The sequence below is a fragment of the Mus musculus genome, chromosome 14, assembly GCF_000001635.26.
Source record: "Mus musculus strain C57BL/6J chromosome 14, GRCm38.p6 C57BL/6J".
Classification (NCBI taxonomy): Eukaryota; Metazoa; Chordata; class Mammalia; order Rodentia; family Muridae; genus Mus; species Mus musculus.
Window position 1 is genome coordinate 70,923,954 of NC_000080.6, and position 21,421 is coordinate 70,945,374.

The 21,421-nt window shown below is 47.2% G+C and overlaps 1 protein-coding gene and 1 long non-coding RNA gene across 8 annotated transcripts in view; one reads left to right on the forward strand and one right to left on the reverse strand.

The window, feature by feature from the left end:
- The window catches only part of Gfra2 (glial cell line derived neurotrophic factor family receptor alpha 2), an 89,734-nt gene that overhangs the window by 33,847 nt on the left and 34,466 nt on the right, over positions 1–21,421 (forward strand). For all 3 annotated transcript variants that reach the window (NM_008115.3, NM_001302094.1, NM_001302095.1), the window contains one exon: positions 1,765–2,119. In NM_008115.3, coding sequence (NP_032141.2) covers positions 1,765–2,119 — 355 coding nt within the window. The remainder of the gene's footprint in view (positions 1–1,764; positions 2,120–21,421) is intronic.
- On the reverse strand, positions 332–17,866 carry Gm34588. 5 transcript variants are annotated; one of them, XR_003950988.1, is made up of 5 exons: positions 17,688–17,866; positions 16,993–17,245; positions 16,569–16,699; positions 6,025–6,190; positions 332–770 (listed from the first exon to the last, which is right to left on the reverse strand). It is a non-coding gene; the product is annotated as a predicted gene, 34588 (long non-coding RNA). The 5 variants fall into 5 exon arrangements; XR_001781333.2 differs by having other exon boundaries at positions 16,569–17,245; positions 17,771–17,866; XR_001781335.2 differs by lacking the exon at positions 16,993–17,245.

Here is a 21,421-nt window from a genome sequence, read left to right on the forward strand (position 1 = left end):
TTTAAAGGGGAACAGAAAATGGGGCAGCTGCTTAAGGGAATAATATGACCATGAGGAGACCCCCCAATTAACAATACCCACTCATATGGCCAATGGGAATGTTCTAGCAGACAGGGCAAAGTCATGATGCAAAGGCCAGAAACCTATAAGGAAAATTCTCATGTTTGCAAAGTTGCATGTTGATAGGTCCTACCTTGCAGATAAGGAAACTGAGACAAAAAAAAAAAAAAAAAAAAAAAAAAAAAAAGGTTTGTCCACACACCTGATGAGTAGCTGAGCCAGGACTTTGAAAGCAGGCTCAATTCTACAAAGCCTAGTCCTTGGCCTGGTTCTGTCTCTTGCTTTCCTCTCTGGAGTGGTCAGCTCTTTAGTTGGGGCTTCTTCTTAGTACTTTTGATATATAGCATGGCACCCAGCAGAGGACTCCACAGAGCTGGGAATCTATAGATGTTTAATGAACACGCATCTGAGGACCAGGGACTGCATATGGAGTCACCAGGGATAGCCATGGAGGGGTCATAGTGTCTACAAGTCTGACTTTGATTCTTCTGCACCCCATGGCAAGTTCTTGCATTTAGAGAGATACACAGGGAGGATTGAACATGGACGGGGGTGTGGGGAGGAAGAGATCACCTCTGGCCTGGGCTGATTGTTCTGCCTGGCATATGATGGTGCTGCATACCCGGCTTCTGGCTCTAGTGTTCTGTCAGTGCTCTGGATGACGGTGGCAGCGCTGGGACTCGTCCAGAATTCATTTTTTTAAAAAAAATCTGTAAAATACAGGTTAGGTTGGATGATCACCTACCTGGCTCCTCAGAAGATCTCAGATGGGCATGCGCAGATTGGAGCCTTACCCTTCCCTATGCCCACTATCAGAGGGACAAGAGAATCTGTCTAGGTGGGAACTGGTTGGCTATGGAGTCAGATGGTGTCTGTGATAGGTATCACCATGGTACAGCTAAGATCTGTGGGGTTGGGACAGCCACTGTAGAGGTACCTTGTGATTCCTACTGTGTACCTCAGACAATGCCTCACAAATCCAAAACACTAGGGCAAGAGACCCAGCCTGTCTGTCTCATGGTTGGTCGTCCATCCTGCGGGGTCAGAGTTCAACTTGGGGTAGCCTTCCCTTCACACTTAGAGGACTATGCTTCCCTTTAAGTGGCAGTGGCAGTGGCAGTGACAGTGGCAGTGCCAGGTATATCCCCTCAGGATACAGAAGAACAGTTTTGGTGGTTACAGGGGTGGGGGAGCATCCTTGTTGACAACGCTCAATGATGAATGTTCCTCACTCCAAATGCCAGTGGTGCCACTTCCCCGAAGTCCTGCTGAATTTCCGGGGGACAAGTGACAGGGGCTCCAAGTTATGTGACTCAGAGCCAGACACATTATTTCTTTACCCTCATCCTCCAAACAGGGCCATGACTCCTGCTTCCGTGTTTTTTGAAGCAAACAGCCACTTCCAAGTGTATGAAGCTGAGGTTAGTTTAAGACTCTGGATCGAGAGTCTCCTTCTGAATCTCTCCTTGTCCTTGCCACGAACCCCTTGCCTGTAACTCTCATGCACGTTGGGCATATAATTAACATCTTCAGTGGTCCCGGCAGTCATCTGTTCTTGGAAATGATCCTTATTCCAAGACAAGGAAACCGAGGAAACCGAGGCACAGAGTGGGCATATGGGAGCATACCAATCTTGAGTGGTCACATGTGTCCATTCCCTGTGTCCATGTGTATCTTTGACTCGTGTTCCCCTTTGCCTTCCAGGGACAGGGGCAGACCCGGTGGTCAGTGCCAAGAGCAACCACTGCCTGGATGCCGCCAAGGCCTGCAACCTGAACGACAACTGCAAGAAGCTCCGCTCCTCCTACATCTCCATCTGCAACCGCGAGATCTCTCCCACCGAACGCTGCAACCGCCGCAAGTGCCACAAGGCCCTGCGCCAGTTCTTCGACCGTGTGCCCAGCGAGTATACCTACCGCATGCTCTTCTGCTCCTGTCAGGACCAGGCATGCGCCGAGCGTCGCCGGCAAACCATCCTGCCCAGCTGTTCCTATGAGGACAAAGAGAAGCCCAATTGCTTGGACCTGCGCAGCCTGTGTCGTACAGACCACTTGTGCCGGTAAGAGCTGCTGAAGCTACGGATGCTGGGGCGTGCTCATGTGGTTGGCCTATGTTACAAGGTCACTTGGATTATGACCACAAGTGAGCCCAGCAGAAGGTGCTGAAAGGGTTAACATTGATTGATAATAGGCAAAATAATTCCATGTATCCATTTACCCGTACATTTACAGTGCATGCATTTTTCTGTCCCTCACCCAGTTATTCCATTCAGAATGGGTTTATTATTTGTCTACTGTGCCCAGCTTTATGCTAAGTAATTCAAGGGAAGACAAAACAGAGCACCCAAGGATCTTACAATTTCAAATCTGCGATTTCTAACAGGAGGAAAGAACTGTTAGAGGTTTTTGTTCCAATTTTAAGGGAGGTCTGTGCCTTTGTCCCATCAGAGGGATGTGACCTGAGAGCCAGTTCATTGCTCGCTGAGTGCAAGGCCAAGCTAGTGTTGAGTGAGGACTAGGTTCTGGAGTCTGACAGTGCTAGGTTCAAATCCTGACTTTGACACTTACAAGCTGTGTATCTTTAAGGAGATGTGGACTCAGTTCAGGGGAACATGGCTGGGGCTTCCAGAAAAGGGAGAACAGGGGCGGGCCATGTGCCTGAGGAAGTCCTGAGGGTGGTTACTGAGTTGATGGAGGCTTGAGAACTGAGGAGAGGGTCCAGGCCTGAGTCACTCAGGAGAGGCTTGAGGGAGAGTTTGGGCTTATGAGAAATTCAGCAGTTGGTGAGAGAGGGCTGCTGGAGAAGGGGTGATTGCTGTTGTCTCATTGTCTACTGTGTTCTGGGCACTGTTCTGAAGGCTTTAGGCTTGTAATCCAGTAACCCTACAGAAAGTCTCTGATGTAGGCATTGCTGCCATTTTTGAAGGGAAGGAAACAGACTTAGGAAGAAAGACTCTTGCCCTAGGTCGTATGACACAGGCATTTTAGAGCTGTGATTGTTATTAGACTCCATCTTGCTACTTTGGCTGTTAAAGTGTGCGGCCTGATATGACAGCAGGCATATCACCTTGGACTAAGGTAGTGGCTGTAGGGATAAGGTGGATTGTTTCATTAGAGGTGGTAAGAAGACTTGCCTCTGTACCTCTTCCTGCATTCAGAATGTGCCCATGGGGAATACTCAACAACACACTAATTGGATGGCTGTGTGGTTGGCAATTGCTTGTTTCCTAGTTGAATAATGATGAGACATTGTAATTATCCTGTGGGGATGGTGTTGTAAATGCAGTGTTTGAGGGACCAGGGTGACCATTACCTTCTAGTCCTGGCAGCATCTGGGGTATTTCCACTGATGACTACTGAACTCAGTCATGAAGCTGGATAGAAGAGATGGATATAGGTGTTCTTGGGTGCTTGGTCATGATTAAAGCCCAGTCATGTAATGAGGAGGGTTAATGGGGCTCAGGAAGGAGCTCAGGCTGGAGGTGCCGGCTGACTGGAGCATCCTCAATGGTCAGTAGAAAAGTGGAGCTATTGGTATGGGGAACAGGCTTGACTCTACAGGGAACACCCATGCATACCCAAGAGAGGAACAAAGAATACAGCAGAAGACAGGGAGGCTGAGGAAGTTACAGGAAAATGAGGAAGCAGTGACTCAGAATCCAGAAGGAAGGGGGTTCAAGAGGGTGGAATCTGCCAAGCCAAGGGCCTCAGATTGTGTGCATGCATGTGTCTGTGTATGTTGAAAGTCAAATGCTGTGGCCCAGGCTTGGTGAAGAGCTAGAAGAAGAGGCACTGGGTCCAAACTGTTTTATTCAGAAGGCAGAGGGCTGAAGCCAGAGTCTTCAGGAGGATATAGGATGGAAGAGAGTTTCTTTTGGATCCTGGAGATCTGGGCCAGTGTACAGCTGGAACGGGAGACTCTGTTTTTGTTTGGTTTGGAAAACAAGCTTTCACAGTGTCTAGAGAAGGGATTGAACCATAGAACTGGCTGTAGGCTCAGGGAAAGCCTTGTGAAGAAATGGACTTTTTGCATCTGCTTTTTAAAAAAGCATGCATTTAGATACAACCAATGAAAGCAACTTGAAATAGGCCTGTGCCTACTACAACAGAGGGGTTGGCAGTGGCAACTGAGAGCCCTTGAAGGCAGGAGCTAGCAAAAACCTTCACTGCATAGGCTGGCAGAGCTCTGAACATGGGTTCTGAGCTTCCTGGTGACTTGGATTATGGGGGAGTTGGATGGACCATATAATTCCTAAAACACCATGGAAGAGAGCGTGCTAATTCTTGAGTGGAGACATAGTCTCCCCTGTGGGCTAAATGCTAACCTAAGCTTGCCAGACTCCGACATACACAGCAACTTTTAACAACAGAGCAGATGAACAGCAGAGCCTTGAAAGAGCTGGTCAGAGCAGCATGAGTCCAGGCTCGGGATTCTGTGCTTACAGGTGTGCCAGGTACATCTACAATACCAGCAGGCTGTAGTGTTCCTATGCAGGTAGGTGTTTAGGGTCAAGCTACTCAGATGTCTCAAGTTAGGAGTCCCCAGCAGACAAATGCCATTGTGCCCACTTACCAGTTTGCTTGTTTGTTTGTTTGTTTGTTTGTTTGTTTTTGAGGAAGGATGGATATCCACACGATATTTGGCTCCAGTGGCTGAAGTCATGTGTGACTGGAGTGTTTTAGTGGCTCCAAACAAAACCAAAAGATTGTTTGCTTATTTTTCTGGAGATGGGGCATCCATGATCAGGAGAATTCTGTGGGAAATACCGCACTATGGAGTCAGAACAGATGTTTAGACACCATTAGGCATTGTGAAGGTCCAGATGGAGGACTCTGAGGAATGAAAGACTGACCAAGAAAATGAGCCGCTTGCATTGGGATGCGGACTTCAAGGACCACTATCTATAGGGATCCATAGACAACACTGCATCAAAATTATTGACTTAGGGGACATGGCCTGATTTGTCAGACTTTGGGTAGGAAGTTCATCTTGCCCCCAAGATGAGGTTATGCGAGTTCCCTTTTCCAACCAGGATGTTTCTTGAGCCCACCTTTGCCTGTCCCATTACCATCTCCTCTAGTATGCAGATGTCACATGGGCTCCCAGAGAAAGAAGGGAAGGAATGAGGAAAAAAACCCCTGCATCTTGGATGAGTCTGACAGAGCAGTTGGGGGGATGTCAGAGCACAGTCAATTTCCCTGCATGGGACTTGGCCCTCAAGTCAGAGCTTTATGTGTGCGGGGAAGCTTGTGCTGAGAAGAACCCAGAGACAGAGATGTGGAATGACAGGCAGGTGGTGGATGGCATTCACTCCAAGTTGGAGACCTGTGTGTGGTCTTCTGACTAGCTATCCAGTGGGCTCTGTCTTTTCCTGGGCTCTTGGTTTCCATGCCGATCAAACAAAGACACTTATTCATGACATCTCTTGGGATCTTATCTTATTGCCTGGATCTGTGGGATAAAGTCTTTCCAGTTGGTTTTCAGGCTCCTGGGACCAGCCTCAAGGGCTTTCGACCCATGGTCTTCCCAGGATGGGCCTAGAAGAAAAGAGGGTACTATCTTCTATGTAGCTCCCACAGATCTGACCCCTGACCCACTGCCCAGCAGTCCCTGGTGGTCCTGTCGGTGCCAATCTCAGCTCTGTGAGGTTAAAGATGGCTTGAAAGGTCATCTGGAGACCATCAAGTTGGACTTTGACTCTGCACTGTGCCCAGGCAGGCATTGTGTGCCCTTCCTCTGGCTTGGCCTTTTCCAGGTTTCTGCCTTCCAGAATGGGCACACAGGTAGGAATCTTATGAAGATAGTGGTGACAAATGTCATGGGGGGTTTGGGACAGGAAGTGAAGACCCTCTCTTTCTTGGGTATGTTAATTAAGCTGGGTAGATGGGGACAATGGAAAACCATGTTTGGGGATTGAATCTTTGGGAGAGGAGTTTCCATCCTTAGGAATTCCCTGCAGCCTACCTTGGAGATCCACTTCCGCCATGCTCCGTTTCCGTAGCATTCAGTCCCGACTTAGCCAGTCCTGCCTCTTCTTCTGTGGAGGGGGCCCATGTATCTTGAGACTTCTTGCTGAGTCAGAGTCTTGGACCAGGAGTTTCAGAGTGGAAGGAAGCAGCTTTGCCAAAGTCTAGGTGGCATGGCATGAGAGTTAGTCTGTTTTACCTGGGTGAGGTACGGTAGATCATGCTGGACTGTCTTGTTAAATGTCACTACCAGTGTGGCGTTTGATCTAGCATTTGGAGAAGCATTGGCTAATCAGGGCTATCTGCTAGCTTGACCTTGGACTCATTGGATGTGCTTCGGAATCCTCCTGCTGCTCTTCTGACCTGGGTAGATGGACTGTCTGTGAATCGAAACTTTTCGCTATACTCACAGTCTATCTGGCTGCTCTTCTGACCTGGGTAGTTGGACCTTCTGTGAGTCAAAACTTCCCGCTATACTCATAGTCTATCTGGCTGGCAGTTCTTCCTTAAGACTCCAGGCTCTGCTTTTGTCCCATTCCCACCCTAGGCCTCAGGGCTGTGGACTTAAGCTAACTGAAAATCTGAGGATGAGCAGGGAAGATATTTCCTTTAGAAGCATCTGATAGGGAGCCTAGAGCTGGGAGCTTTTTGGAACAGGTCTGTGGAATCTGACTGGATTGTTTCCAGGTTCCAGTGGGTCATGAGCTACTTTTACATTTTCTAACACAACTGTTTATATCTTCTCAGCTTGCATCCAATGGATGCATGCCTGTGTGCATGCATTTGTGGGTGTATGCATGCACTTATGTGTGTGCATGTGTGTGCATGTGCGTGGGTTTGTGTGTGTGCGTGTGTATGTGTGTGAGTGGTGTGTATGTGTGCATGGTGTGGTGGCTCTCTCTCTCTCTCTCTCTCTCTCTCTCTCTCTCTCTCTCTGTGTGTGTGTGTGTGTGTGTGTGTGTTGTAGTGGCTGTGAAGTTGTGGGAAGAACAACTGCTGTTTTACTAACTATCTCTGGCTGGCTGCATTTGGAAATGGCTCCTGGAGTTCTTTGTTCCTCCTGGTCTGCCAACAGACTATAAATAACCTCTTGCTGGACCCATGCCATCTACAGAGCTGTGATTTAACCTCTGGGTGCTGAGGATGTACACAAATAGACTCCAGCCTGGGGCTATCCCAGTAGTCCTGGGCCACTCGTGCTGTGGTTGCTGTCTTTGTCCTAAAGGAGAAGCTGGCTGGGATAAGGAGTGGAGGGAACGTAGCCTCCTTTTCTCAGGCTGTCCTGAACTGGGGTTTGAGTGTTGACCTCTGAGCATGTGCATCTCTTTGACTCTGTAGGATTTGTTGGCTGGTGTTCTCAGCAGACCATCTCTAACCAATAACAAAAGACTTATTTCCAAAGTGATCAGGAGGCTAAGGACTTCCAAACTTTTACTTTTTTTTTTTTTTTTTTAAAGAAGCCCTGGTGTATCTTGATATGATATACCAAGTTTTGGGTGCACATTTTAGAGAGAACCTTACTGTGTTCATTACATTCTGGAAAGGTTCTTGGGTCTCCTAATGCTTAAGAATCTCTGTCTTCTCTGGTAACACCGTCAATTCCCTGGGGACGGACACCGAGTTTCTCCCTTGATAGTACAGAGAGCTGTTACTGACTAGCAATGTCTGCCACTGGCCTGGGAAGTTACGATAGGTCTTGGCTGGAACCCAATCAGTCGTTCTTAAGGCAATCAATTGCCTCTAGAAGGGAGACCGGGGGTCTTGTGAACAGTCTATGTTCACTTTATTATACTCTGTTGATCATCTATGTGGGCCTGGCATTGTGTTAGCGTTGGAGAGCTCATGACCAGGGAATCGGAGGTCTTTGGAGTCGCATGGAGCCACTGTATTGGCTGACTCTGTAGAAACAGTGGGGACCTTCATCCTTAGATGAAGGCACTTCTCACTAGGCTTTTCTGGAAGCCCCTGTTTTTTTGCTGCCACCTCATAGGTCCACTCTGGTGGTACTGGAGAGCATCTTTCTTAGGGAAGGTGGGATCTAGCCTCCTTTGAGGGCCTTCCTGGCCTGGATCAGAGAAAGGCTTCGCTGCTGAGATTCCTGAGGAGGGAGGAGCTGTGGGCCCACAGGGTGTGTGTCTCCTTGGCCCAGCAGCTTTGCTCCCACATGACCCATGTCGCTCCCATGGAGCCCCTGCTCTTCTTCATTCTGGGTCAAGGGAAGGGCTCTTCCTGGAACTTCCTCTGATGTGTTGACACAGGGAAGAAATGTTGACTATTACTTTCCAAAGGCCTGGGGACATCAACTCACAGATGCTCCGGCTTAGATACCTAGATTATATGATAGAGTCTGTGTGACTTCCTGCTGTGGCTGCTTTAGGCAGAGCAGCATTGAGGAGGGGGCATCTTTAACCTTCCCTATCCATCCCATCCCCTATTCCAGACACCTGGGCCCCACAGAACTCACACCCAGCACTGATGAGGTATGGTCCCTGGTAGGGGAAGGCTCCCACTGAAGAGCTGTGATTAAGGCTCTGCCTCATCTTTGCGGGTAGAGGAAGAGGGTCCACTTGGGGATGCTAGTGATGCAGGGAGTGGGAGGATATAAGTCCATATGCTTCTCCTATTGGTGTGTGTGTGCGCGTGCGTGCATGTGTATGTGCCTATCTGTGTCTATACACAGTGGGCCAGACAGCCTTTAGCTAGCTTGTCTTCAAGTTGTTTCCATTGTATCTATGATTGTTTCTACTCTCATTTGATGTGAGGAGCACCCTGCCTGGTGTTTTAGTCACTTTTGGATGTTATCAGAGTACTACAGACTACATGACTTAAACTATGCTGTTTTCTACCTGTTTGGGAAGTTGGAAGTCTCTGATCAGGATGCCAGTGTGAGACAGTCTTCTTGGTTGTGTTCTCCTGTAGTCTCTTCCTTGGTGTGTGTGTGTGTGTGTGTGTGTGTGTGTGTGTGTGTGTATGTGTATGTGTGTGTGTGTATGTGTATATGACAGAGACAGAGAGACAGAGAATTTTCTTTTCTCCTAGATCACTAATCCTATCATGAGCAGTGCCCACTGCTTCTAACATGACTAATCATGACTTCTAAAACTACTCATCCCCCAACAGCTCCCTCTGCAAAGTGCACATTGAGGTTTAGAGTTTGCACGTCAACTCACTCTTTGCCAAGCCTGTCTCATCTGCTCCTCTTAACCCTCTTCTGGCAGCTGGCTCCTTGTGTGGGTTTTGTCTTGAGCTTCTCTGTACCCTTCACTTGGTACTTGGTGTGTTCCTTCTTGATGAGGCCCCCTTTTATATCCTTATGCCACCACTGTGTCAGTTTACTTATTTAACGAGTGTGTGTGGTGCCCCTACTCTGTCCCAGGCACTAGACACGGTGCTCGACACTGGAGGTACCTTGGAGATCACAGTAGGGATGACCTCACCTCCTTGGGACAGTCTGATGGAGGAGACAGTGGATGAGTAAGCACAGGTTTATCCAGGTTGAGCATCCCATATCTGGAAATCTGAATTGCCAGATGCTCCATAATTGAGACCTCTCTGAATAGCAATGCAACTCTACAAGCAGAACATTCCATCCTTGACCTCAGGAGATGGGCTGCAGTCCAAACATAAGTGTGCTAAAAATACTACACAAAATATCTCCAGGATGTCTGTTTAACATGTACATGAAACAAAAAACGAATTTCCCTTTTGGACTCGAGTCCCTTCCTCATTATCTCTTAGTATTTACATGCAAATATTCTCAGATCTGAAAGCTGAGCCACTTCTGGTCCCAGGCATTTTGGATAAGGTATAGCCAACCTTAATAGTATACTTACAGTGAGCAGGGTGATAAGTGGATAAGGTAGGTAGGGAGATTTTAGAGATGGGTTTGGGAGTGTGATGGAGACACTCTTGAGATGACTCAAGGGGTACATCTATGCATTGGCGTGGAGCCACTTTTTCAGTTGGGTAAGATCCTGGGTTGATCAGGAATTCTATTTGGGACACAGTAATACTTTGGTGTTTCAGGACGGCTCTGGTACCTGAGTGGGTTTGTAAATTTTTTTGGGGGGTGGTGGTGGGTCTCATTAGCAGGGTGGTGGTATTTAAACTGAGGGATAATGAGTTCTTCCTGGGAAGACTCTGGTGGGAGAAGAGGAACCAAGGATATGGTTGGAAATATGGTTCGAATATTTCCATTGGTGAGGCTTATGGGGATATGACTGCATTTTCAGTTGAAGAGCACACATGTTACAATTTGGACTCTGGTTCAACCCCACCTGGCTCTTGATATGGTCATCGATGCCTTTACCTCTCCAGCTCTAGGCCCAAGTCATTCAACTGTGGAAGACATCCATGTCTGAGTCACGGCTTTAGGAGCAGCGTAGGAGTCAGTCTCTACTTTTCAGCTCTTCTAGTCTTCCACAAGGAGGCATTTAGTGCTTTATTGAAGGGGTTTGAGGGCTGTTTGGGGGCTCCTGTGATGGAATGTTCTCCAAGGACTCCCCTGTGCCCAACATCGGGGGCTTTGCCTTACTGTTCAGTAGAGTTGAGGTAGCCTTCACCTCATGAGTACTGTGAGCCCTATTGTCCTTGAGCTACATGCTGGCTTCATGGCCTGTCAGTTGCTTTCACATAGTCATGATGTAATACCTGACAGAAACAGGAGAATGATTTCTTTGGCTCATGGTCTACCAATGTGAGGATGGCACGACAGACTAGTTCATGGCAGTAGAAACATGTGGCACAGGCTGCTTACCTCATGGTAATCCAAGAAGCAGAGTGTGGCAGGAACCAGGGAATATAATATTACCCTCAATGGCCTACCCCACGTGACCCAGAGCCTCCCAAAATAACACTAGCAATTGGTGAAAAAGCTTTAAAAAAAACACAGGCCTGTGGAAGTAGTTTCAGATTCAAACCATGATAGAATCTTTTTAAGGCCCTTCTTGCAAGACTCAGAGGCCTTTCACAGTAGTGCTACTATGGAAGGTTCTGAATAGCTTAGGCTGCTAGTGACGCCCACCCACCTACTGAGAAATTGGGACTCTATATGAATCTATATGAGTCCCCATTCGTATGGCTGCTCATATAGAGACGTTTGAAATACCCTCCCCTATCTTGCTTGGCTCAGGTCTTCCTGAGCCAGTGAGTACTTCTTTCTGTTCTTGGGGGCTGGACTTTGGGCACCAAGATGTGTTTCAGAAAAGAATCAGGGAGCTGTATCATGAGTGGGTCAGACAGCCCTGGGTCTTGATCATGAGCCACATGAGTATGCAGACATTACTTTTTACACTGATTGAAGAGCCTCTGTTTGTAAGTACAGTGGCTTGGTAGCCCATTTAGGAAATGGATTTGAGGATTTAGATTTCTCTCTGGGTATTCAAAGGTGCCACCAGGCTTGTTAGGGCTATAGGTGGAAGGCTAGCCCTCACAGCTGGCAGGGTCACTAGAGAAGCCCTCTTGGAAGTAATTTACCCTTGAAGGAGAAGTAGTTTTGTATTCTGAGGTGACCCTTCTGTTTCTCGCAGAGGGAATGTATCATAGAGGTCTAGTGCAGAAGAGGCAAGGGGACCAGCTGATCCCAGCCCATCTGTACTTTGCTAGCAAGTTTGATTTTCTCTGGAAGACATTGAGGAGTCATGAAGTAGTTAAGCAGGAGGACAACATGACCTGAACTGCTATTTTAGAAAGATGCTTCTGTGGATAAAATAGTTGGAGGCTGGAGACATAGAGTCCAATAGGAGGCCTTACTGTAGTGGGCTTGTGACACTGGAAAGGCAGGTTGTTGAACAAAGAGAAACTGGTCAAAGGGATGACATGGGGTCCTTTGAGGGCCAGTTTCTGAGGACTCACTGGAGGCAGACAGTAAAAGGGAATCCAGGAGGCTATCAAGGTCTCTAGTATGACAGTTGACTAGCTGGTCAAGCCTTGAGAATGGAAGAAGAGAAAAAGGAGTTTGCTAAGAGATGGCACAGGGCAGGGAGGGTGTTTAGGTCTCAGAGCTGTTGTTTGAAAACCTTTGAATGTGCAAGTGTCAATGTCAAATACAAAAGGTATTTGTTATCTGGGAGTTCAGTGGAGAGGCAAGCGCTTGGGTGGAGATGGTGGGATTAAGGGAAATAACTCATGAAAGGCTGTGAGCAGCAGCTTGGCGCATGGGCACGTAGAGAACATGAGCTCCTTCAAAGAGCTCTAAGCTCATTTGGGGAGGCAGGGCTAACCCTGTGAACCAGCAGCCATGAAGAGGAGGCCTGGTTTAATTAAGAGTTGTGAGGATTAAACTGCATGCTGCAGGCAAGCCCTGGAGAGCCAAGGAGGGCGGGTGCTGAGGAGAGTGGGTCCAATAGCAGGGACAGGAAGGAGGGAGGCTGCCTTATGGTAGAGGCTTCAGTGAGAGAGGGGCTTCATGTGGAAGAAGGGCGTGACTAGTGTGTGCGTGTGTGGTGTATGTGTGTGTGTGTGTGTGTGTGTGTGTGTGTGTGTGAGAAATGAAAATAGGTAGCTTTTTTTGCTGTTCAGTTCGTCCTCAGAGATGCAGATGCCCCTCTTGGTTTTAGATGACTGACTGTGGGGTCAGAGATATGTTTTAGTCCTTTCCAAGGTAGTCTGTAAGACTCCCATCTTCTGTCTTTCTGGGCAGTGGCAAGGAGCCAGCTGTGTGTCCCAGTGTGATGCCTGTTTCTCCCTCTTACCTATTTTTTTTTCTGTTTAATTCTCAAAAGGAGATTCAGTTAGTTTTTTTTCTTTTCTTTTTCTTTTTTTTTTAAAAAAGTACTCTGAATTCGTTGTAAGGAATGATTGAAAACTGGGTGTGGTGGCTAACATCTGTAAATCCAGCTCTTAAAGTGGTGGAGGCAGGAGGATCAAGAGTTCCAGGCCAGGTAGTGTGGACTATCTAGAGATCTTGTCTCAAAGCCAAAAATAACAAGCAGACAAACAAACAACAGAAACAATCATATCATCATCGTCATCGTCATCGTCATCATCATCATCATCATCATCATCATCATCATCATCCTCGTGAAAGGTCATTCAGGCCAGACACAGGTATAAATTATCCATAATACAAATGCCCTGAAATAAACTTTGGATGTCACTTTGGGAGAATGTACACTCTCAGACTATTCTTAAAAGGATGTTCATACATTAAAAAAGAAAAATGATGTCACGTGTGCTGTTCTGTAAGCTATTTTGTGTTCTCTAAATATGTGGTCCACATTTTCCCTAGTCGGTACAGTATGCTGTTTTTCCCATGTGAACTGTGTCTCCATGAATGGCTTTCACAGCTTGCCTGTCTCCTTGTTTGTACACTGCTAGCATCTAAGGAATGTGTATCTGGGTTAGACAGTAGGGGACAGCCATATTCTAGGTCCTCTGGGGAGAGAGGATGCTCAGAATATCCTCAGAGAATTCTTGGGACTGGTGTGCTATTTTCCCTAGGTGAAGGGGAGCTGTAAGCCAGAATTAAGCAGCTGCTATTGTCACTACAGCAGGCAGGAGGTTTTCCTGTTTGTTGCTGGGACTGCTCTCTGCTGAGTGGTCATTACGGAGGGCAGAGCTTGCTTCCCTCTGACTACCCCAGTGCTCTACCAGGACTGGCCTGAGCATCTTTAGAAAGATGCGGAGACCTTCTTAGCCGTCATCCCGAGACTTTAGGAAAGATGATGCCCAAAGCAGAATAGCTGAGAAATATATCTGTGTGTTGATATCTCTAAATCACCAACTGGCTAGTTGTGTCAGAAAAGGGGCTGTTGAGAGACGTAGAAAAAGATATGAGAGCATGTTGATTATACTGAGTTTCTGAGGGCTGAGGTATACACTTTTTGGGCTCTGTTTCTTTAAGGATTTTGCTTTTCTGTGGGTGTCTTATTTATTTTATAATAATAATAACAACAATAATAATGCCATTTGAATGTCTCACTTTGCAACCCAAGCTAACCTGGAATATACTTGTGGTCCAGGTGAGCCTTGAACTCATGGCACTACTCCTGCTTCAGCTCTCCAAGTGTTAAAATTATGGTTCTGAGGTCCCTGTGTCCCTCACCCCTTCATCACCTACATAGGGGGAATTTCAAATGAGTAAGGATGATTGCCTGTTTTGGGGACAATTTGAAATCCCCAAGACACCAACAAGTAGTAGGCATGAAGCATGATAAGTCCTGAGCCTGGAAGGCTCCAGGAAAGAGCTGTAGTTATTAAGCTATGGCTTCCCCTTTCCCGCGCCCCATCCCTTCCCTGTACCCTCCTTGCTCCCTCTCAAAACTCATGGTGTCTTTTTCTTTAATGTTATATATACACACACACATACACATATATGTCTAAATACACAAATAGAACTTGCTCAGTCCATTAATATTACTTGTGTGTGCATTATTTCAATTCTGCCCCTTTGGTATTGTATAATCAGCCAGGTGGCACAGACCTGAGGAAGACCGTTTCCCCCGGTCTCTCAACATTGCTCCTTAGCCTGTATTTCTTTGCATACGGGTGATATCTCATGAGTTTCCCCTCTTCCCTGTTAGCATGTCTATTGATGATATCATTGTTTGGTTTTTGCCTAGGCAGCCATATTGTTGAGGTATGAATGGAGCTCCCCCGTCATTTCTAGGAGCTACATTCCCACTGCAGATTTCTTGGTCCTCTGGCTCTTAAAATCTTTCTGCCCCATATTCTGCTATGTTCCCTGAGCTTTAGGTGTAGAAGTTGTGCTGCAGGTGTGTGTCGACTGGGGCCCTGTACCTCACAACCATTTGTTTTAGGCTCTTGGAGTAGTTGTGGTTTTCTGTAATGATCTCCTGTTGTAAAGAGAAGTGTCTCTTATGAGAGGTGAGAGCTACACTTCTCTATGGGTGTGAGGATATGGATTAGGATGCGGTTACGGATTATGCTGGTTTAGTGTAGTGGGTGGGGTAAGTTCTACTTTCAGCTCCATGGCCTCACCAACCCCAGGAGCTGGCTATGTTTTCTAGTCCAAGGCATGATTTCCCTCCTATTGAGTGGCTCTTAAGTGTAATTACAGAGCTGTTGGTCTCTGCCAAGTTACGAGTGCCATCATTGTACCCTAAGGGTTGTCAGGCTTCACTGGTCATTGTTGTCATAGGTATTATAGCTGGGAAGTGCTTATCAGTTGCTATCCTCCCTAGGAAGCTTATGTAGCATCTTCCAAATTACAGCACTCCCTCATTTTGCCCATTTCCTGATTCAGATCTCGTGTATCCTGCTATTCTGCTCTGCAGTGCCCCACCCCCTGGGTCCCTTTACCTTCCTATTTCTGTGGTTACTCAGCATCCCTGCCTTCTACTTGTGTGCTGTGGATCCCAATTCTGGTCCTCACCCGTGTACAGTGAGCACTCACGGAGCCGACTCTCCAGGTTAGGATGCTGCAGAGTTGAAGAATGCAAAGTGCCCAGCCCTACTGCTGGCCTGCAGACCCTGCTCTGTCCTAGTGGGAGTGGGAGGGGGCGCTGCAGAGGCCAGCGGGTTGGGTAGAAGAGGGCAGAGTAGAAAGGCAGGGAAAGCTTGGTGTGTGGCTACACACAGAGCTCTTGAGGTGGCATTTGTCTTTTTAGCTGTGGACAGAAGGTCGAAGGCCAATTGGACCTCAGGTCAGCCTGAGGCAGGCTTTGGGGAAACCTCTTCTTTCTCCTTTCGCTAAGTGAATCTGACAGACCTTTCCGAGTCCCCATAATACTGCTAGAAGCTACCTAACCCATAGGGGTGCTGAAAACTGGGTGGGGAGACCTGGAGATGTTAAGGAACCCATCATCCGGGGGTCTCCAGCCCTCAGTCCCCTTCCTTTGGCCATGAGGGCTCAGGCCTTCTTTACTCCCTACCCATTCCTCTCCCCTTTGGATCAAACTCCAGAGGTCAATGGCAGAAGGTGGGGGGGGGGGAAGCGAAATGATTATGACTTTGATTTTTCCCTTCTCGTGTCGGAGCCTGGGGAGGGCGGTTGTTTTGCTTCCTGGACCTCAGTGGCGAATTCTCTGCCAGACAATCATCGCAGCACTTTCATTGCTTTCTGATGCTCCTCTAACTGCGCAGGGTCGGCTATTAAATGGTCATCAAACCTCAGCCTCTATCCCATCAATAGTCATAAAGTTGGGGAGATAAAAGCCATCAGTTTTCCATTATAGCTGAAAGCAATACTGTGGATGGCTATTTTCTGAATGCTGCAGATAGATGTATTTTAACTAGAGCACGGTTTCCAGTGGGCCCAAGCTCGGCTGTGGGCCCTGCTGGACCTGGGATAACCTGCCAGGTGCACAAAATGCAGGCATGGCTCTGCTGTTTCTTGATCAGTCTCCTCCCCACCCCCACCCCCACGCCTTGGAGATTCAGATGAGTAGATCCTCAGGATGGGGGGCAGTGGATGGAGGCCTCATGGGTGACACTATATACTCCCACTCTCTGTATTAATGAGATATAGTGGGTAGGTGTGGAAAGTCGTGATAATGCCCAGTTGGATGGAAAACAGCCTCCCCCTGCAGGATTCTGGGCTTCCGAGAGGTTGGGGGAGGGTACACTGGAGTACCTGCTTACCTGTGGGGAGCCTGGTGGATCAGGTATGATTTACAGGCTGGGTCCAGTCTAGGAAGCTGGCACCTGGGATGGGAGCACCAGGGCTCCTGCAGGGTGCATGGTGCCTATAGTGTCCCAGACAAGCATGCCATCTGGAAATGGATTTTGCAATTACATAGTCTGGCAGTGAGCAACCATTGGCCATGTTTGTTGAATGGATTTTCACTCCCCCGCCATGCTCCAGTCCCGGGGCCTTCAAAGCAAGTTCCAGAAGAATCAGGGCCCTGGCAGCCCCTCATGCCTGCTGCTGTCTGTTTCTCCCTGAATATGTAACCCGCCTCATTTTTCCTGTCTCAGGGCTCTTGCAGGTGCGGGACCCCTTGTCTGGATGCCCTGCTGGTGCAGGAAGATGTGCCTAATCAGATTAGAGGTTCTTTATGGTCACCTCCTCTTTGTGCATCTCTGTCTTTTCCAGGAAGTTGCCTTCTCTGTTTCTTGCACTGATGTGCTCGGGTCCCCTTCAGAGCTGTTCTTAGAGACTTCACAGTTGTTGAGTGTGTGGACTTTGCTCTGCAGTTCTCCGGGGACAGCTCATGTTTCCTGGTGTTTTTTGACTCTCCTGCAGCTGGCTCACTCTTCTGCCTCCTGTAGGAGTGCAGACCCATATGCTGAAACTGTGAGTCTGGGTCCTGCAGAACCTTTATAGATAGGAGTCAGATTTCAGTCTGTGCTTCTGCTCCTCTGGCCAGCCTCATGTGCCCCCCATCCCCATCCCCGCCCCACTATGGAACTGTCAGTATTTGTTGAGTATTCTGCCCTAAGTGCTTCAATGTGCCATGGCTGTGACAACTACTGGCATCAAATTTGCCTAGGGATAGTCCCTTCTACCTCTCCCCTAGGGAGTACCCTCAGGATCACAAGCCCCCTGTGCTGTAGTACCCTTTCATCTGTATCCTAAGGCAGTGGGACTCAGGACAGTACAGCCTTGAGCTTCCCGTCCCACTTGGAAGACCAATCAGTCCACTTAGCAAGCCCTGATTATCTCTAGCTTTTAACCTGCCTTCTTGGAGTCTTCAAAAAAAATTATTCTGTTTTAGCCTTATGGACACGCAAGCCTTCTAGTCTCAAAATCCTACATACCTCCTGAAATGGCTATGTTGGGGTGGGACAGGGATGGGAAGAAAGGAAAATTGTTTTTTCCCACACTCCTCCCTCTGCTGTACCAGGATGGGAAGAGCCAACTGTTTTTGCCATGTTGTCTGCCCACATGGAATTCTCCTTATGGTGTCACTGAGAGCTCTGGACCAGGTGGCATGGTGGCCTGGTGGCCTATTGTGACATGGGTGTGGTGAACACCCACGGAGCTCTTCAGTGCTCTGTTTCCTAAATTAGAGACCTGCAGCAGGCATCCTAAGCTTTTCCTGACTACATGGGATCAGCCTGGGTGACTGGGTAAGGTGTGTGGATGGTGACTGGTGTATTTGGTACATCTGATGTCTATAGATTATTATAAGCATATTATAGATTACATATTGCATATTAGAGGTTACTCTGATTATTGCCAGAGCTGGAGTTTCTCAGTTGTTTGCTTTTCTGTTGATCTCTTTTTGTGCTTGTCACCATTTTTGCTGGAGGTTTTGTCACCCGCTTCATGCTTCCTTCTGTCACCTTTCCCCTCTGTACATTTTCCAAGGAACAGAGAACCAGATAACGGAGGGTGTGGGAATTGAGTATACACTGGGGGCTGGAGAATTTCAGTGGAGGGAGAACCAATTTTCTTAGGAGCAAAAGATCTCTTTTAGTGAACAAACTTCATCTTGCCTATCCAGGCGACTTCCTTGTACTTGGAAAGCTGCCAGATGAGTGACCTACAAATGTGCTGTACGGCAGAGCCCACGGTAGAGCCCTTTTCGATTAAAAAACATATTTTATGATGACTTTGGAAACAGGGTTAGAGAGATCCCTGGAAGGCTTGTGGGAGGGAAGCAGATTTGACCATTAAGATGGATCAGGTTAGTGGACCCCTCAGATTCCTTTCATGTCTCTGTTGGATGACATTGTCCTTAGTGTCCCCAGATGGCCAGTACTAGAATAATTTACTCTGTTCTTTGCTCATCCTCTGTGGGTCCAGGAGTCATAGTGAGGATATTTTTGATTTCATTGTGTGAAATGGTGACATCAGCACAGATCATTGATGGTTGCCTTGCCAAATGATGCCTGGGCTGTTTGTTGGTGATGGTGATGATAACAACTATCAGACCCAGGGTACCAGGGTGTCAAGCAGGGATGCTGCACCGTGAAACTTCCCATTACGATGGCAGCAGTGGGCAGAGGGAGGGCTGGCAGCACTGGAAGGGAAGAGGCTGGACCAGAACTGTCGGGTCCTCCCTGAGCCTAGTCCTGACCATCTGAAGCCTCAAAATATTTTAAATGCACTTTTATTATGTTTTTTAAATAAATGAGAATATCACAGACCAAAATTAATCAGACCCAAAGTCTTTGCGACTTATTGACCTTCTCTGCAGTTAGAATAGGCTTTCTGAGTGGAAGTTGTGGAGGGTCACGTTAAATTTTACACTTCCAGTGTTGAATATATTTTATGTACTTTGCTATTACCCAGAACAAAAACCCCATGACAGAATTAGAACAAGAAAAACAAGCAGCTTATATTCTCTTTATAAGTCATATCCATTACCTGCATCCCGTCTTTCTTCATCTACTTACTTTTAGCCTCTTTTGGTTTGTTTTCTTCATGTTCTGCTGTACTCACATGTACATTTGTTTAACTATATAGTTATAATGTTGGCTAGATTCTGAATATGTTGAGAGAGCATGCAGTTTGTTTCTTTCTGAGACTACCTGGACCCACTTGACGTGATATCTTCCAAGCCTCTCAGTCCTTGTTTAACAACAGAGAATTGGAATCAGATAATACATATTCGGTGTCTCCTGAATAAAGACTTGCCTTATTTATGGAAATTTGGGAGGGCGAGTGAGTGAACATAGGGTCTGTATCACCCGTCTCATTTCTGTGACTAAATAGCTAGCCCAAAGCAACTTATAGGATGAGGGTTTATTTGGGTTCATGGCTTGAGAGAGCAATGCCCACCATGGAGGGAAAGGCATGGTGGAATCAGTCAACACGAGGATGGGGCTCCTCACATCTTGGTGGATCAGGACAGAGAATAAAGAGAACACTGGTGTTCATTGACTTTCTCCTTTCCCCTTCCTTATTCAGTCTGGAATCCCATATCATGGGATGGCGCCTCCAGTTAAATCCAGAGGTGTGTCTCCCAGGTGATTCTCTCTTTTTTTTCCCATTTTTTATTAGGTATTTAGCTCATTTACATTTCCAATGCTATACCAAAAGTCCCCCATACCCACCCACCCCCACTCCCCTACTCACCCACTCCCCCTTTTTGGCCCTGGCTTTCCCCTGTACTGGGGCATATAAAGTTTGCATGTCCAATGGGCCTCTCTTTCCAGTGATGGCCGACTAGGCCATCTTTTGATACATATGCAGCTAGAGTCTGGCGGTTCCTCAGAAAATTGGACATAGTACTACCGGAGGATCCAGCAATACCTCTCCTGGGCATATATCCAGAAGATGCCCCAACTGGTAAGAAGGACACATGCTCCACTATGTTCATAGCAGCCTTATTTATAATAGCCAGAAGCTGGAAAGAACCCAGATGCCCCTCAACAGAGGATGGATACAGAAAATGTGGTGCATTTACACAATGGAGTACTACTCAGCTATTAAAAAGAATGAATTTATGAAATTCCCAGGTGATTCTCAAGCCAGGCAAGTCAATGAAGATTGATGGTTAATCATCTTAGGATTTGAGGAGAATCATGGGTTTAGAACTTAAGTAATAAGTTTTTTTTTTCTTCCTACCCAGTCAGGTCAAAAAGTGAGGACTTCTGCATCTCATTGCCATTCTGTGTGCTTTGTGATTCTGGGTGTTTGTGTAGGACGCTGTGGATGGCATGTACTTGTGAGTACTGTGTGTGTGTCTGTCTCTCTGTGTGTATGTCTGTGTGTGTCTGTGTATGTATATGTGTGTATTTGTGTGTCTATGTGTCTGAGTGTGTATATGTGTGTATTTGTGTGTCTGTGTATGTATATGTATGCATTTGTGAGTACTGTGTGTATGTCTGTGTATGTATATGTGTGCATTTGTCAGTACTGTGTGTGTGTCTTTGTGAGTATGTATATGTGTGCATTTGTGTGTCTGAGTGCATATGTGTGTGCATGTATGTATGTCTTTGTGTGTGTGTGTATCTGTGTGTCTGTGTGTATATTTGTGTGTCTGTGTGTGTGCATGTATGTCGATGTGTGTGTTTGTGTGTGTGTATGTGTGTGCATGTATGTCAATGTGTGTGTGTGTGTGTGTGTGTGTGCTCCTGAAACACCAAGGGAGACATGAATATGGGGACAGTGCTTCAGGGGACAGACTGAGGAAAAGACTTCTTACTCAGCTTTAATGCAGGCTCATGTCTTTCTCTCTCTGACTCAAGTGCAGGGCAGAACTGCAAAGGAGACCTTGGCTTGCCTACTTCCCTTCTGGACATAGCTTCTTCATTAATGGGGTGAGGGACTGGGCTATCTGATCTCATATGTCCCCTTTTAGCTGAAACACTGAGGACCCCAGGAAACTCCTTTGTACCCCATCTGTCTTGGGCTGGGGCTGTATCTGTGGCTCCTCCTTTTCTTTAGACTTTCTGGGGGTAACTTAATCATGACAGATAACCTTTCTAGGGTATCCTCGGTTTTGCATCTCTGCGTTAACTAGATTTTACATGTTTAACAGCAGGTACTGGGGCCACCTTCTGTGTACACCCTGAAACATAGGACTGCGAAGGTTAGGGAG